We start from the raw sequence: 17,550 nt of genomic DNA on the forward strand, positions 1-17,550 counted from the left end.
CTTGGTGTTATTTGTGAACTCAGTGAGGGTGCATTCGATCTCCTTGCCCAGATCACTGATAAAGATATTAAAGAGAACTGGCCCCAACGCTGAGCCCTGGGGAACACCACTTGTGACCGGCTGCCAGCTGGATTTAACTCCATTCACCACAACTCTTTGGGCCCGGCCATCCAGCCAGTTTTTTACCCAGCGAAGCATACGCCCGTCCAAGCCATGAGCAGTGATTTTCTCCAGTAAACTTGAGTGGTTCCAGTAGTTTGCCTAACCTAGATGGCTTTCCTCTTGGACTGGATGAAAAAAAAGATGAAATTTTTAAAATTACATCTTTAATCAAGTTTACCTGAATCTATCACGAGCCCACTTTTCTGAATACTAACCATAAATTTGCCTCATTTTTTTTTGAAAGGTGATAAGACATTTGCTCAAAAGTAAATATCCGGCCATTGAGGTAAATATGTAATCAACCAATTTAGGCATGCATTTTTAGTGCAGGGAAGATACAGCAGTGAAGTACTTGCTAATGCGCTTAGTAGAAAATTTACCGCATAAAAAAAAAATTTAAATATGTTGTACATAACACTTTGCCAACCATGATCAAAGTTAGAGCTGTATGAATTAATTTATAAAGTGAAAGCTTGAGTTATTTATAGATGTGAGATGAATTTGGCAATAGTTAAGTCCAGAGAGTTAAAACTTTCCTTTGAAAAAGTCAGAATGTTTTGAAAATATTTCAATCTTTATTTTTACAGCAAGTGCTCTGCAAGTCTCTCACGCTTCCCCTCACGCTTTTTTAAGGTTAAAATAAAAAGGCAAGAAGCACTGTAAATCAAAACAAAATGAAGCTATGGTATTTTAGATGAGCCAAGATAAAATTTTCTAAGATCTGTTTCCCTTAGGGAAAAAGAAACATTTGAGTACGAAGACAGCTCCAAATAATTCCTCCCCCCCTTCTTGTGTTTGTTTTTTTTATTTTAAATTTGACTAGAAAACCACGTAATTAATTGTTTATACACTACTAATCAAAGCCCATTACCAACCTAAAGGAAAGTACAGTCTGAACAAGACATGGGGTGAAAAAGGGAAGAGAGCAGGTTGGGTTAATAAGAAATCGTGAGAATAAATTTAATGTGCTAAATTATTTTATAATTTTAATCCAAAGGGCAACTTACATCAAACAATTGTTCCTTCAAAGGATTTCTGGGCTTTCTGTCTTACAAACTTGTCTGGCAAATATATGGATAGAGAAATAGCTCACACATTTTGAAATGAGACATGAAAAAATCTTTTTTTTTTCCTTTCTCTGCCTATTTCTTATGAAAATATATGCTTTTTCCAAAATCCAGCAAGAGTGAAAACTGAATCAATGACTTCTTACAGGAAAGGCTCATCCCCTGTCCTCAAAATCTGTCCCTGAAGCTCACCCAACTCATGTTTTTTCCTGCATCGCATTTAACAGTGACTTTATAAACTCACGCTGAGACTTCTGCTTTCTTCACATCATTCCCCTCTTGCCATCTCTTTGCAGCTGAGCTTCTGAGTAGGTTTCTTGCTGCTGAATGCCGTTTCCAATCTCTTTGAAAGAGATGGGGTTTGGCAGCACCGTGCGTAATGGGACCTCAATTTCTGCTTGCAATCGCCATAGCAATGAAGCAAGGTGTTCCCTCCAAGTTGAGAGCTTGGTGCTGATGACAAGGGGGCACTGTGTTATGTCACCCATTGTCCAGCTCCTGGTTCCTTTTTTGGAGTACAAATTGTCATTTGCACATTTTATGATTGAAGCAGTCCAGGAATTACATGTAAGAAGTCCACAATTAATTACCTGAACATCTATGGGCACTGTTGTATTACAAACACAATATAATCAGGTCTGACTGAGGAGAAACCACTTGGGGGAAAAAGTGTTGTCATTGTGAATTTCCTGCTTTTTAGCTCCTTGATGTCCTAATCTGCATCAGAGATTTCGTTCTTATTTTATTTGTTTTTTGTTTTGCTTTGAATTAGCATGAGCCAGGAGGCAGGCCATATGAGAACAGAGGGAATAAACCACATAAGCACAGATCCCACTGCTCTTGGCATGAACATTAAAACTGCCATCTTCCTGCCCTAGCTGGTTGTTGGTATTAGGTTGGTCAGGCAGGGTTCCTGGAGCATGAAGAAGCAGAATTGCTCCTGATCATCACAAAAAAATAGGTTGGGTTTTTTTAAGGAAGGCATGGAGGGAAATGCTGTTTTTTTCAGCAGGCTCTGGGTTACACTTCCTTCTCCCAAGCAAACATAAAATAAGGCTGGATGTATATCTGCATTGTGCAGTGGCCCAGGAGAGCTCAGATGGTCATGAATCCCCAGGAACGCATCTCTGAGGATAGATGGGATTTGCTCACTCTCTTCTTCTCTGCCCTTTCTGCAGGCATCCAGCACACGTCCAGAGTGCAGCATCATGCAGGAGATTGAAGAGGAGCGCAGCCAGTGCTTGGCAGAGCTTATTGAGGATAACCAGATTTCAGGTATGGGGAAAGCTCTCTTCTCTCCCTGGCCTGCAAGCCAACATCACTCAGCCTCACATCTCTTGCCCATGCAATTTCTCACCCCTTCTGCTGCTGGAGCAGGGCAGTTGCTCCAGCTGATGTTGAGCTCTTACATTAGGAGGGCAAGAAATTGGTATTTCCAAAGGATGATACAATCAACCAAGAGTTTAAATAGCTTGCTAGGGATCACTCACTACCTCCCAGCTGGGTAAGCCTAGCTTAGGTGTCTCAGTGTGTTTAGTCAATTATCCATATCTCTGAACTGGAAGTGCCTTAATCAGTTTTCCCCTGGGATCTGAAAGCCTGAAGTTCTCATAGGCCTTGGTTTTCTTCAAGGGAAGTCATGGTGACCTTCTCCTTCTGTTAGACTGCCCTCCCATCTCCATGCTGAAATTGCTCCTGCCCTGGTGGCAAAGCAGAGGAAGGAAGGGTGTGCTCCAAGGCTGCAAGGTATCAATGAAGTTGGGCCAGACAGCTGAGATCCTCTCCTTGTTCATGTGGCGTGGAGCACATACCACATTGGGCAATCCTCCTGGAAGGCTTAACCTTAACCCACTCCCTGCTTCAGTGATCAGGAGAGGAGGGCCAGGTCAATGATGCCACCTTTGCTCTCCAGCTTCCCAAGGTTTCTCCATCCCGGTCTCAGGCAGCAGTCATGGAGCTGTGCCTCCTGCGAGGCGCAGGCATGGCACACCATGCATAGGGCACTTGGGGTTTCAGAGCAGGAGAGAGGCTACGGGATGTTGCTGTAAGCAGAGGAGCTGCAGATTCAACCTGTGAGACAGGACACGGGTGCGTGATGTTGAAAGGGTCTATGCTAACACAATTCCCCAGTGGGCAGCCTGCAGAGGGCTTGGGAAATTTCGACACAACCACCCATGCTCAGTCTTAAATTGTAGAGGTTAATGTGGCAGAGAGAGCAAGCTTTTGGTTTTGATGCTGTCCCGTCCCATCCTATCCCGCAGCAGTGCTGCCAAAGACCCAAGAGTGAACCATTGAGTTGGACCTCTCCCCCTCCAAGTGCTTCTCTGAAGTTACAGGTCCTGGTTTTGTGAGTAAAGGAGGCGTAGGGACCAGTGGTAGGCTGTCAGGCTCTGAAAACAAGGGATCACATTTCTGGGGAAAGGGGTGGGAAGATACGTATCCTGCTTGTCATTTCCATCCCAACTCCTGAAAGAGGGAAAAGTAGAAGAGGACGTCTTCTCATCCTCTCTTCCTTGGCTTTCCTTGTAGTTAGGCTACAGACCGAAGGACTATTCTGCACAATGCTACTTAATGATAAAATAGCATTGTGGGGACAAGCTGATCCCTGGAGAAGCTTTGCTGAATGCAAGGATGGCTTTTGGCCCCTGCTTTTATCTGCTGAGATATGGTTTTCTTTGATTTGGAAGCTATTTCAATGTTCCCTATACAGTTAAATGGAGCCATTTGAAGAAATGTTCTCCTGGAATCCAGTAAAAGGAAAAATCAGAGTAGTTAAAAACATTCATCTGAAAGCTAACTAAATGCTTCATTTCATTTTCATGGACATTTAAAGAAATTCAATTAAATACAGTACATTCAAAATAGAAGAATAAATACTTGAAGTGTTAATATTTCTTTTTCTGCTTTTTCAAAATGTTTTTTCTCATCAGGAAGTTTAATCCAAAACAACTTTTTTTTCTCTCCACTGGATTAAACCATTAAAAGTATTTTTCCCGATTCCGATGTAAAAACACACTCAGTCATGTTGCAAGCCCTTAATTTCCCAAGCACTAGCAAGTATATAAAAATCCTTTGGCATTTTTTTTCTTAATGGAATGCTGAAATATTGGACGGGGATAGTTCTGCATTTCCACCAGTCATTACACGTAGTCATTAAACAGGACTGGTTCAGAAATTGCAGTTGTGAGCACTACACCATGGTTTTTTGTCCATGGAGACAGTACGTGCTACTCCTGAGTTAATGTCAGATGTCATCTGTGTACGTCTGCATGTCCTGGGTAGAAACAGTCATTGATGACATCAGTGTGGAACAAGCATGTGTAGGGAAACAACATGTGTCCAGCCAAATTTTATAATGGAAACTGTGTGGAAAGCAGTTGGCATCCATTTGCCCCAAAACATCGGCAAGTATTTAAGAGCTCAGTACCTGACCCTTATCTAGACACTCATAGCTGCCCTTGCCATCAACAGAAAGAAACCAGCATCTCTATAAAGTGTTGGCTCTCAAATGGGTAAATATGGGTGAAGCATCTTATGGATAAGTCTGTTTTGAAAGTGATGTGGACAGATAATTTCCAAGTGCCTTTCCCCCTTGGAGTGGGACTCCATAACTTGATAAAAGTAACTGAGCACAGCTGCAAAATAAAACTTTGAACTTTGGCAGTTGGGGGTGAGGGGGAAGTTTGTTGGTGAGAAATCTTGTGAAGGTGATGATATGAGATCATATGAAGGTGATGACTGTTTAATGTGAGTGTTGCTGGAAAGAAAAAATCCTAGTAAAACTCCCAGGAAAAATGTAATTTTAACACAGTACAGTCCCCTAGAGAAGGAGAATGGAAAGCAATTGAGATTCCTTGCCATCTGTAATGTAATACCTTGATTTATGGCCAGGTAGGTGTGTTGCCTTCTGCACATTCCACATCCTTTCAGAAAAAAGAAAATCACTTGAGGTTTAACAACCGATTTGTTATCGTTTCTAATTAAATGTGTGGAAACACACCGTTTCGGTACAGTTTGGAAATAAAGCTTTGTTTAGAAGTCATTATGAATTGCATTGATCAGAGGGGCTTAATCACAGATGTAATTTGTTGTGTCAGATAGATTAGTCACTTATTAAGAACGGTAGTGCTGAGATTGATCACCGGCTCAGGATGAGCAGGTAGATTTCCACTGATAACTAATAATGTCTGTCAATGCTATTTTGTCTTTGAACACCCATTCCTTATAGTGGGTGTATATGCATGAGTGAAATCGATGCTTTCTTTTCAAATTAAACCTCTGTGTTTTCAGTGCTGGTAGAAGGTGCCAAGTGCTGTTCCTGGTGTCAGCAGGCCTGGACCACAGGACTGATGTTTATTATTAGCAGGATGGGAGTCTCTCTATTCCCTACTAGGAGTGTGGTTCGGTATCCGTGAAGTTACCCACATTTGAGGAGACTTTAGCCAGGATCACAGGAGAGACACGGCGGACACAAATCACGACTACCTCTGATAAGAAGGGGTTAGCTTTTCAGCATGGGAAGGGGTGCAGAAGATGCAGCTAGGGAGAAAACAGCAGGGAAGACCGGTATAAGCTGGCAGTGTGTACACAGGAGAATAAAACGGCGGTGAGATCAAAGTCTGGACTCTAAAGGAAGTGTGTAACCATCAGAGGATACTGAACAGCCTTTCTGGAGGTCTGCAGGAAGGAGTGTTTTATTGCTTTCATGGCCGAGTTTGCCCAGTTTATGAAAGGGTGTGTAGAATGCAGTTGCATATTGCAGCACAGGATCGGATTTCATGAGCAGGACTGTTGTTGCAGTCCTCTGCCCTGTCATCCTTTTACCTCCATGCTGAAATAAGTAGTAAAGATGTAAAGTGACAATTGTGTTTCAATACAGAAGTGGATTCTTTACCATTAAAATCAAGACCAAGTAGACTGAAACTGGTTTGTTTCACATGGGCAAATAGCCATTGCATGGGAATGACTTTTGGTGAGGGATTTCTTTCACTTGATTGTAGCTGTAGCGTATTCTGGCCAAGTGTGGGCATCTCTTTTAGGATGTGATGAATCATGTTCAGATTGTCATGCCTGTTGACGAGATCTTCATTCTCTGTGAGAGGACTCTTAGTGAGAAGATGATCTGTGTTGGAAATAACTACACTTCACAGATGATTCCTGTCCTGGTGTTCACTGGCTTGGAGGGGATTTGGCCAAATGAGGTGAAGTCCCAATTCCATCATTACGAGTGGTGAATTGCTTCATTCACATACAGAACTGCGTTTCAGGAAGATAAACTTTCACTTGGGTACATGTTAGATGATCTTTCCGGCCCTTTGGCCCCCAAAGAGTGCTCACAATATAATTTGAGACATTATTAAAAAAATCTTTCAAAAAACCTGTTACTGTGCAAGTTGGAGGATTCTTCCCTGCTCAGTGCAGGAGACAACATACAAAATGCCTCGTCTCAATCTCAGCGCAGACTGTGTTCCTAAAGGACCTAAAACTCAACTCAGTGAGATTGCCTGCACCATTTCTATGAGGTGATATAGAAGACTTTTTTGCTGGGTTTTGATATGTTGGAAAAGGAGGTTTGGTTATTCCTTCCCTTATCACACAGCTGAGGATAAAGTGCTGCTGGATTACATCACACACAGACATATCTGGGTGTTGGGCTAGTGAAATTTGTAGTTTTGTTATGTGTGAGGTGTCTGGCTTTCCTTGCTAGAAATGGGCCATTCTCATGGCAGGCATGTCTGGGATGCACTAGATAAAACACCGTGAATGACACAGATCACGTCTGCTTGTAGTGCTGTCATGCAAATGTGAACCATTAGCTGTGGATGCCTTAATTTCCCACCTTAATCATGTTTTAATCCCACTCCATGCTAGTCTCACAGTTGGTCTTCCTGAAAACTTTGCTTCACTTGATATCCATAGATTATTGCAACTACAGCAGCACTGTTGCTGCAGTTAAGGTGACTCCTGGATCTCTTGGCTTTAGTTTTCCTCCTTTAAAACAGAAATATTAATCTTTTCCTATCTAGCAAGGGTAAGGTAAGGACAAACAAATTGAAAAGTGTCCAGCTATTTTACGATTGGGACTTATAAAAGTACTGTGCATAGACAGAGGAATAGGAAAGACAGTAATTTGGCAACACCCACAATTTATCTTCACAGGAAGCTACTATGTGTCTGGTGAGAAATAACACCCCAAAAGAGAAAATTAATGTCATCCAGGTTAGGTTGCCTCTTCTCTTTCTCCACCTCTCTTCTCCCAAATAAATCTGTACATAGTATCGTACATCAATCTGCAATGGCTGCGGGTGCAGATCTTTGTGGATGATGTTTTCCCAGCAGCTGCTTAGAGAGTTCCTTGGGAATGCACAAGTTATATCTAACATATACAAAGCAGCTGAACAAGGTACTGAGACTCATGTTTGGGTGGGATGAGCAGCTCTGGAGACCATGCCACTGTGCAGGGAGCATGGCATCATATACTAAACAGCCTTCATGGAGAGTGGTGGGAATATCAGGCAGCACTTGGGCACAGGAATCCTGTCCCACTTTTGGAGTTTACTTTAATGGCATGGAAGTTTGAGTATGAGGGAAAGTATTCAAGAACAGTGATGGGAGACCTTTAAACCACAGAAGACTCCTGACACCAGAGCCTGATGATCTGGGCAGGTGGGATGCGGTTTTCTGCATTAACATAGTTCTTTGGCTTAGCATCACAAAATCACTGAGGTTGGCAGAGACCTCTTGATATCACCTAGTCCAAACCCCTGATTAAAGCACTGACAACCAAATCAGGTTGCTCAGGGCCATATCCAGTTGGGTTTTGAACATCTCCAGGGACAGAGACTCCACAGCCTCTCTAGACAACATATTCCAGTGTTTAAGTATGTTAACAGGGGGAAAAAAATCTTATGTTTAAATGGAAATTCCTGTTTTTCAGTTTGTGCCCATTGCCTCTCTGTTTTCTTTGCTTTCCTCTGAATGCCATCAGATATTTATACACATTGATGAGATCCCCCCTGAGCCTTCTCTTCTCCAGGTCAAACAGTCCCAATTCTCTCAGCCTTTCCTTGTATGTAAAATGCTCCAGTCCCTTAATCTTCTTTGCAGCCCTTTGCTGGACTCTCTCCAGTATGTCCATGACTCTCATGTATGGGGGAGCCCAGACCTGGACCCGGAACCCCAGATGAGTTTCACCAGTGCTGAGTGGAGGGGAAGGATCATCTCCCTTGACCTGCTGGCAACACTCCTCCTAATTCAGCCCAGGATAGCATTCACCTTCTTTGTGGCAAGGGCACATTGCTGGCTCTTGTTCAACTTGGTGACCACCGTGACCCCCAGGTCCTTCTCTGCAGAGCTGCTCTCCAGCCCACATGGGTGCATGGCGTTATTGCTTCCCAGCTGCAGGACTTTGCATTTCCCTTTGTTGAACTTCCATCACTTTATGGTTTTTCAGGACTTTTTTTTTTCTCCAAAAGGAAAGACCTTCGACTTGATTTGGATCCTAAATTCTTGAAGTTAAGTGCAAGTGAAACAAGCTCAGAACTTCACAGCTGGAGGCTATCAGCATCTCACAGAGTCAGACCAGCATTTTGTCTGTCCCCCACAGTTCAGTAGCGTGGAGATAGCTGAGATGATGGTTTTCTAAATGTCAGTGAAAATTGCCAATAGCCATCAAGGAGCTGCTACAGTTGAGCTGCTTCTGATACCTCGAGTACTTCAGCACTGCACTTTATATTTGCAGTCTAGACCTGCCTGTCTTGCAAGCAGGATTTGAAACCCAATCAAAAAGTCAGAAAAGTGTAAAACATCAAAAACAATAGTGCCAATCCCCCTCCCAATGCCTGTTCACGTCTGCTTAACTTGTACATGCTTCACACTTGTTGTGGGCAATAGAGCTGAGTCCTGCAAGCTCATCATTAGCATTGTTGCATTTGAAGAAATGGCCCATGTTGTTTAAACTCTGAATACCATTTTTGCTGTTCCACAGGCCTAGAGCAGGGGCTGGCTTGAAAAGCCAAATTTGGAGCTTGGGGTTCTTTGTCAGTCTCCCTTGAAGAAGTCAAGGTGTGTTTGATGGGAGAAGAAGCAGCAAACATATGGAAATTAAAAGTCAAGCTGGAAAAACGTTAATGAAGTTTAAATTAGGAGTCTGTTTATTCATCACCATCTGTTTATAGTGCAGTAAGATAAGAAATAATTAATAGTTCCTTGCTTGCAAAAGTTCAAGTGAATTCTCACCTTCCAGTTGCATAAGACTGGGATGGATGATGTGTCAGTCGGATTTGTATAACAGTCTGGTTATCAGCAGTTCTCCCGGTGCCCCATCGTTAGAGCAGGCACTACGTGGCTGATGGCAGCTCAAGTGCTTGAGGTCATGCACACAGCAGGGTGGAGAAGGGGCTGGATGGACCACTCACCCCAGCTGGGGAGATGCTGCATTTTCTGGCTGAGTCAGGGTGGTACATCCCTGAGACCTGCCAAGTGTTCATGTGGGTGCTCCTTACACCTTCACATACATGAGGATGGATGGTTTTGTTAGCAAAAAGCCACTGGTTTAAACTCAGTAGTGGAGGGAGCATTCAGATGAGCCACTGAACTGAGATTTGAAGGGTGGTAACTTCCAGGGGAAATATACATCTTGGCAGATGTCCGAGAGGGACTCCAGGTAATAATATAAGGTGGCACTTGTGCAGCCAGGGGAGAGACGTGTCCCCAGGCTGAGAAGGTCTCCAGAGAGGCTTTGCTTGCAGGGGAAGCAGGCAGCTTTCCCTCTGTGGGTCAGAGCAGTCAAAGAAAAAAGTCAAGAAAAATAGTCAGACTCTTGGACCAGGGGTTGACTCTTGTGAGCCCATAGCCACATATCAAAAGTTCTTAACAGATGCTCTTGGATAATCAGTGTGGCCTCCAGTTGTCATTTCAGAATTGTATAGGACTCTCGTAAGTCTTGTACCATATCCACCAGCCCCTCCAAAAATCTCGTATGTCCTGGGGCATCAGGAATGGCATTAAATGACTACTGCTCATCAGCTAAATCAAGCCCTGAAGATCTAGTCAATATATCCAATGAAACCTGGAGAACAATTTAGTTCAGTTTAAAACAGATAGCTACATTTGATCTTAATGATCTCTTTAAAGGCAAAGGGACCTTCAGGACTTCTTTCCACGTTGTCTTTCCTTAGTTTTTCATTTATTATACTTTATTGCTCTGGTCTAGGTGATACAAAGGGCCTCTTGGTTTCAGTCTTACTCTGACCAGCAGCATCGAACAACTTCCAGATATGACACCAGTCCTCTCCATTCCTGGACAATGTGACCTCTCCTACAACAGCAGAAAATTCAGCATGTGACATCAAGACCTTAAACCCCAGACTCTCATTTATCTCTCTTACAGGATCCGTACCAGAGTCAAGGTGCCTTTTATTTAACAGAAATTTTTCTTCTGGTTATTGGACAGTAGCCATGATACTCAGCTGGGATAGGCCACTGCATGGTGCCTCCAAATGGTTTTCCTTCATGAACACTTTCCTCATCTGCCCTAGGACTCTTCCCAGCCACCAACACTTCATGCTGCAGCTCTTACAGAGGTGGAGCCTGCTCTCTGGAAATTCAAAAGAAAGAAACCTGCCCTGCATTTTTCAGAGGATAACCTTCCCTTGACCACACTAGAAAAGCTGGCATCTGAAACATGAGAAGGAAGTACAAGTTGCCACGGTGGTAAACCCAGCTTCAACCCTTAGATGTGAGCAGCCCCCAGACTTTTGTGTTGGCTGCTTTGATCTAGTCCAAAGCTGATGGCCATTATTCCAGGCCATGAGTCTCTTTCTGAGGAAACAGTACCCAAAGGTGTTTTCCCTGCAAAGCTGTTATTTGGCTGTCCATCCTTGCTTGGTAACCCACTGCTCAAGGAGGGTGCACGTCTCCACTGAGGACTGCTAATTCCCGGTTGAATAGTGGTACCTCCTCAGTTGCTTGTCACTGTCTGAGCCTACCCTATCACCTGAATCACAGAATCAACCAGGTTGGAAGAGACCTCAGGGATCATCAAGTCCAACCGTTGCCCTGACACCACCCTGTCAACTAGACCATGGCACTAAGTGCCATGTCCAGTCTTTTCTTAAACCCCTCCAGAGATGGTGACTCCACCACCTCCCTGGGCAGCCCCTTCCAATGTCTAATGACCCTTGCTGAAAAGAAATTCTTCCTAATATCCAACCTGAACCTCCCCTGGCAAAGCCTGAGGCTGTGTCCTCTTGTCCTATCGCTAGTTGCCTGGGAGAAGAGGCCGACTCCCACTTCACTATAACCTCCCTTCAGGTAGTTGTAGACTGCGGTAAGGTCACCTCTGAGCCTCCTCTTCTCCAAGCTAAGCAACCCCAGCTCCCTCAGCCGTTCCTCATAGGTCAGACCCTCCAGATCCTTCACCAGCTTGGTCGCCCTCCTCTGGACTCGCTCCAACACCTCAACATCTTTCTTGAAGTGCGGGGCCCAGAACTGGACACAGGATTCAAGGTGTGGCTTCACAGTGTCGAGTACTGAAGTCCAGACATCTACCAGCAACAGGATGAAATTAAACCACAGATCTACACAGCACCTCATCATTCTTCCCTGTAGAGCCAAGAGCTGATTTTTGCCTTGACCTCACCTTTCTACAGACATAATCACAAGATAAGACATTACAACATCTGTTTTCTTCATTATATGCTATAGGGGTGGAGGCATTGTTGCCTGTTGCTGACATGTCCTGGCTGCAAGCTCTCTAACAAGCAGAAGTGTTTATTTGACTTGGGAACAGCTGTCTTGTGGCTTGTTGGGATTGACAGCCACGTAGTGGACATAAGTGTTGTGCTGAAAAAGGCATTCTAGTTTGGAGAGTATGTAACATTTTTAAATGCCATCAGACTTCTTGGTTATTTTTTTTTTAGCATGGGATAACATAAAATGCAGCCAGCCTTAGTTATGCAAAGGTTATAAAAATGAGAAAATGCCATTGCTACAGACCAATGGAAAGCAAATTCAAAGCATTTTCAAAGCTCTGGATAATTGCTCAGATTAAAACCATCTTGCAGACCTTTTGTTTCTGACAATGGTTTGTATTTGTCCCCCTCACATCCCGTCAGATTTCTGGTTAAGAAATCTCTCCTTTGTCATCTTTTTTATATTTCTTTTCCTGCTGACTGTATCAGAGAACTTTCATGATGGCATCCACCCTTTTTACACAGGATGAATACATTGGAAAATATTGCATATGTCATAAGTTATGTCAAACTCCCATTACAATATATGGCTGAGATCCAAAAAGCTTGGGAGATTTTTGGAATCTCCCAAGAGGAAACTTCTTTTTTACCTTTCCTTTTTTTCAGTAGGGTGTCACATCTTAGCCCAATATTTACCCTGAAGAAAAGTAACACAGCATTGGCTGAAAATCTCCTCCATTGCAAAGCACATCATTTGGTCTTGAAGGTACAGGATGATCCTTTAAGTAGCAACAGGGTAAGATTCCTCTTACTTTTGCCATAATTGCAATAGGAGAGACCTCTCCACAGCTTATTCCAGATTGGTAAGCCGTGAGCACATTGCCAAGGGGGGCTGTCACTTGCCTGTTTGCCTTCAATGAGCCGGTCAAGCTGAGTTGGTCAGTGGGAGGTTTTGCACATCATTAGAGTGGCCAGGTCTCACGAGCTCTCGTCTTGACCCTACCATTCAAGTTGCCATATACATTTTAGCAAGTCAAGGAATTCATGTAGGTTTGACTAAATGTCGTAAAGCTGATGAAAAGTCTCCTAACTCTCACAGCACTTGAACCATCAGTGAGAGCTGCTGCATTCATGTCCTGTCCTTGCTTGGCCTGTTTTATTAGGAAGACACACAAAATCTCTAATGCTTTCCTCCTCGCAACATCCCTATCTCCTTCTGGTAGGCAAGACTGTGAGTTACGGAGGAGCTACAGCCTGAGTGAGTCCCATGTTAGGCCTTACATTATCAGGGTAGTCACTCTTGCCTCCCCAACAGTCAATAAAGCATTGCTAGAGGTTGAACCTAGTCATCTTCACTATGAATTGCTGTCTGGAGGAGCTAACATGGGAGAATCCGTATAGGAAGAGTAAGTACCTAAATTTAGAGTCTGGTTCTCTAAAAATCCAGTTCTCTATGACTTCTGGAAGAGCAAAGGGATTTGAGTGAGGAATGAGGAAGCCCTGGAATAATCCTTTAAGCATGCTTCATGTCAGAGCACTAGAGATCTATCTCTTGTTTAGATGCTGGTGAGGAGATAAGTTATGTTCTTGGCAGCTCACTTTGTAAATCTTTGTCTTAAGTCTTGGATCTTTTGTTTCGGTTTACATGTCTTGGAATTAGGCAGATGGTCTGAGCTCACAAATTTGATTTATAAAAAGTGATCTGGAGGGATGAAATATGTCAAGTGTTTATTTAGTTTGTTGGTTAAAGAAAGACTGAAAGATTAGAAACTTTTTTTTTTTACTTGTTTCCTAGTAGATGATGATGGAAAAACTCATAGGATTTTCGTGCTTAAAAATAATCCTCCAGAAATAGTCTCTGGTGATTTCTTTCACACTGTTTAGAATGACTCAGTCTGGGGGCTTAAGGTGAAGTTCCCTTCATATGTCTTTGAGTCAAATTTCTGCAAACATTTAGGAAGAAAGACATCTTTTAACATTTCCTGTTGAGTGCTTGGACAGCTGCTACTGGGAGCCACTGCAGAATTGCAAACCAGTTTTTATAGCAAGTAACGATGTTCTCGTTACTCTCCAGCTTGTACATGGAGTGGGAAAAATGAAATCAATATCTCTGTCTTGCCACAGCTATTGAGGCAAAGTCCGAGGTAAACTCTCTTCACTTACCCTTACTCTGGGGATCCTTTTTGCTTTCTGATTGCCCAGGTCTATTTTCTGCTGAATTCGGACTGCAAATCCCTTGCTGAGGGATGAATAAAGGAGCATCAGTGCTCCACAAAGAGCACGTCAGTGGTGGGAAGGAAATGCTACAGTGTCAGGGTTTTGCACGCCCTGGCAGGATTGTGGTTTCCCTTCAGCTAAGTGGTTTCTCTGTGACGTCCTGCCTAGAGTGCTGGGGTGATAGCAGGCAGCATGACAGGCAAAAAATATCCAAATTAAATACAAAGCCATGGAAAGTTGAAAGGAGAGCTCTGAGGGGATGTGTTTGCTTCAGAGCAGACTGTCAGTGTTGATAAAAATAAAAAGGTGATGAGATGGACCTGGGGGAGGAGAGATGCCCACAGGGCGCTTGAGTGTATGAGTGGGGCAAGGGGGGAGGAGGGCACAGCAGTGAATATGGGAGTGAAAGGGTTGAATTTTGCAGGGAAGGGTGGGAGGATTCATTTAGTGAAGCCTTGGAGCCAAGCTAGCCCTGGTCAAACCCAATCTGTCACAGATAAATAAGGTAAAACCCAGTTCTGTAAGTCCAGGGCAGGGGTAGAATTAAAAACACAAAAGGTACAAGGGAGAAATGATAGGGAACTGCTTCCACGCTAGAAGCAACTAAATAGGCTAGGACACTTCAGCTGGAAAATGAGATGCCTGAGGAGGGATGTGAAAGGATTTTGTGTTTTTTCTCCCCAGGGAAAGGGATATTGTGGTTAGGTTATGAATATTTCTGTCTTTGTAAAAGAACTGGGCAATTCCTAATGAAACCAGCAATGAGCAGGTTCAAACTGAATTCAGAAAAAGCTGTATTTTTTCTTTCAGTGGACACTTAAACTGTGCAATTCCTTGGCCCAGGAGGTTGTGAATTTTAAAAATTTCCGTGGGTTTGGAAGTAAAATCAAATTGCATTTAATTTAAAAGATTTATGAAAGAAAAAGAATCTATCTAAGGTATTTTTTATTATTACATGCAACTTTTAGGATTTAAATAAGAGATTATCCCTGATTCAGGAAGTCTCTGCTCATTGGAGTCTGGGCCAGTAGTAGTAACCCAAGGCTCACGATGGGTTCTCCTAGGCTCTACTGTGACTGAATTCAAGCTGCCTGTCTAGAACTAAGTTAGTAGATTGTTGCAGGGACCATCTTTTGGGGTCTGTTTTCTTCAGTCTGGCAAAAGCTTAGTGCTCAACTGGGACAAGAAGATTGATGCAGTGATAATTGGTTGTAATGAGACCGAACTGGGCAAACCACAGGTGAGTACCTAGGCTGCACTTCTGCAAGAGCTTGTCAGTGGGAGAGTAAATGTCACCCAATAGCTATTTACAGCCCTAACTCCGGAGAGGTTGGAAACTGCCTGCTGATATCAAATTGGAGTGAAAATGAGTTTCTATTGCAAACACACCAGCCTGTGATGGTCCCCAGTGATACCTCAGATTGGCTTAATCAAGCTGTGCCTTTGCCTTGCTATTACCTACCTGTGGGTAGTGAGAAGAAAGCAAAGATCCAGAGATACCCCAGGCATCAAATGGGTATCTTTGCATCTGAACATGGTTTCAAAGGGCAAAAATCTGGTGTGAGAATGTCCTTCAGAAGAGACCAGCAGTGACCCCATTCATTAGGGAGAATTTAGTGCAAATGAGAGATGTCCTGAAAGCTTTTTTTCTGAATTGGGAGTTCACCTGGGTTAAGAGAGTGCCTGGCACCAGCCTACTGCCATTCATTTCTTTCCTCAGCCAAACCTAGTCACATCTCGGAGCTGTGCCAGAGCTCTGGAAGTCATATTTATTCATGAAGAAAAGTTATTCTCTGCTGCTTCCGAGATAAGCTTTGACCGTATATTTGCTGTAAGTGTAGATATGACTCAAATAAATGTTCTCTGTGCTCTAGTCTGCCAGTTCTACAAACCACTGTATACCTGTGCCTCACGATGATTGACCTGTTTTCTGTTTATTAACCTTTTAAAGGGAGAGGAAACGAGGGCCTGAGCTTTGATTCACATTTAGCGGAGACAGTGGAAAAGGTTACTACCTTCTGCAGCTGTGCTGGGGTTTCCTAACCCACTGCAGCCAGGACTGTGTAGTGGTCTTCAGCCACTTCTGGGTCAGAATCTCTTAGAAGAGGGCTCTCCAAAGCCCAGCTGAGCCTGATGCAGCCCTTGGCTTGAACTAGGGGCATTTGGCTTGCAAAGAGGGAGGCTGAGCTGCTGGATGTAAAGATCTGAGCTCCAGCATGTGGCCGACAACCCCCAGCCCATTCCTTGAGCGAGACTTCAGGAGCCTGATTCAAGAGGGAGAGAGGTGGTTGCTAGTAATTATGCTAATTACGTGGCTTACAGTGCAATGATGAGCAGTTTGATCTGCTTATCTGAACGAAGGTTAAAAGGCAGCTTTGTTAGAGTCGTGAAGGATTTCTCCCTGCAGCCCTGCAGAAGATATTCGGCTCCAGAGAGCACTTCACGATCTACCAGGCAACAGCAGGACAAAGCTGAGTGTCTGGAAGTTACAGTTAAAATAACTGCAAAGGAAAAGACTCTCATATGTGTATATATATATATAATTATAATTACAAGAGTTTAAAGAGTGCACCTGATTACCCAGGGATGTGGTAAATGCTACTATCTTGAAAAAGTCACACTCTTATTTTTACACTGCTTCTCCAGACTCACTTGTAATCCCTTCAAAAGTAAAGCACAGCCCTTGGCAGTGTGTATTCCTTGGCTTTTGGTTACAAACAAGTGGGCAGAGCAGTTCTTTTGATTGAAATGGAGTTGAAGGGTAGCTGTATTCATGGCTCATTTGCACCTACTGCCTCGGGTAAGGATTGATAAATTCCTTTGCATCCTTCCTGCACATACCGAGAGCAAGGGAGAAGACAACATTTATAATTAATTAATGGAGAAGCACTTAGCAATCACCAACATGATTTGATCATTGTCATCTTAATTACATCCATGAAGGCCAAGTGATGCCACAGGGAAGAGAGGGATTTCCTTTTTCCAAGGCACATTGCAGCTGTTTCTGTCCACAAATAGTTTTCTTAGGTGTTGATCTGTCATGCTGACATGACTGAATATTGCCTGCCCACCCCCTGATCCCAGCAGTTTGACAAGCTAAGTTCTATCAGTTTTGGAGAAAGAAAACCATTTTTGGGAAGGCTATTTGCCAAAAATTGCCTGTGTCCTGTTTTGGATGGACAGGCACAAACTTTTGCCTGGTGTCATAACGGGACAACTACAGGGCAAGCAGGAAGTGTTGGAGTGTAAATTCAAAGCATCTTGCAGGTATCAATCTTTGTATTGTTCCAATTCATTAAACTCGAATTACTCATGCAGACCCTCTTCTAGTCATTGGAGAGAAGAGGACACCTCCAAAGAATGATTCATTTTCTGAACTTTAGATAACCATCCTACAGTGACATGAACTG

At 43.3% G+C, this 17,550-nt stretch overlaps 1 protein-coding gene across 1 annotated transcript in view; it reads left to right on the plus strand.

Moving 5' to 3' along the window:
- The first annotated feature begins 2,434 nt into the window (after nucleotides 1-2,434).
- Nucleotides 2,435-17,550, plus strand: part of LOC137665609 (vasoactive intestinal polypeptide receptor) — a 72,641-nt gene continuing 57,525 nt past the window's right edge. The window contains exon 1 of the mRNA XM_068404847.1: nucleotides 2,435-2,504. Coding sequence (XP_068260948.1) covers nucleotides 2,438-2,504 — 67 coding nt within the window. The 5' untranslated portion in view covers nucleotides 2,435-2,437. The remainder of the gene's footprint in view (nucleotides 2,505-17,550) is intronic.

This window comes from Nyctibius grandis, chromosome 7, assembly GCF_013368605.1.
Source record: "Nyctibius grandis isolate bNycGra1 chromosome 7, bNycGra1.pri, whole genome shotgun sequence".
NCBI lineage: Eukaryota > Metazoa > Chordata > Aves > Nyctibiiformes > Nyctibiidae > Nyctibius > Nyctibius grandis.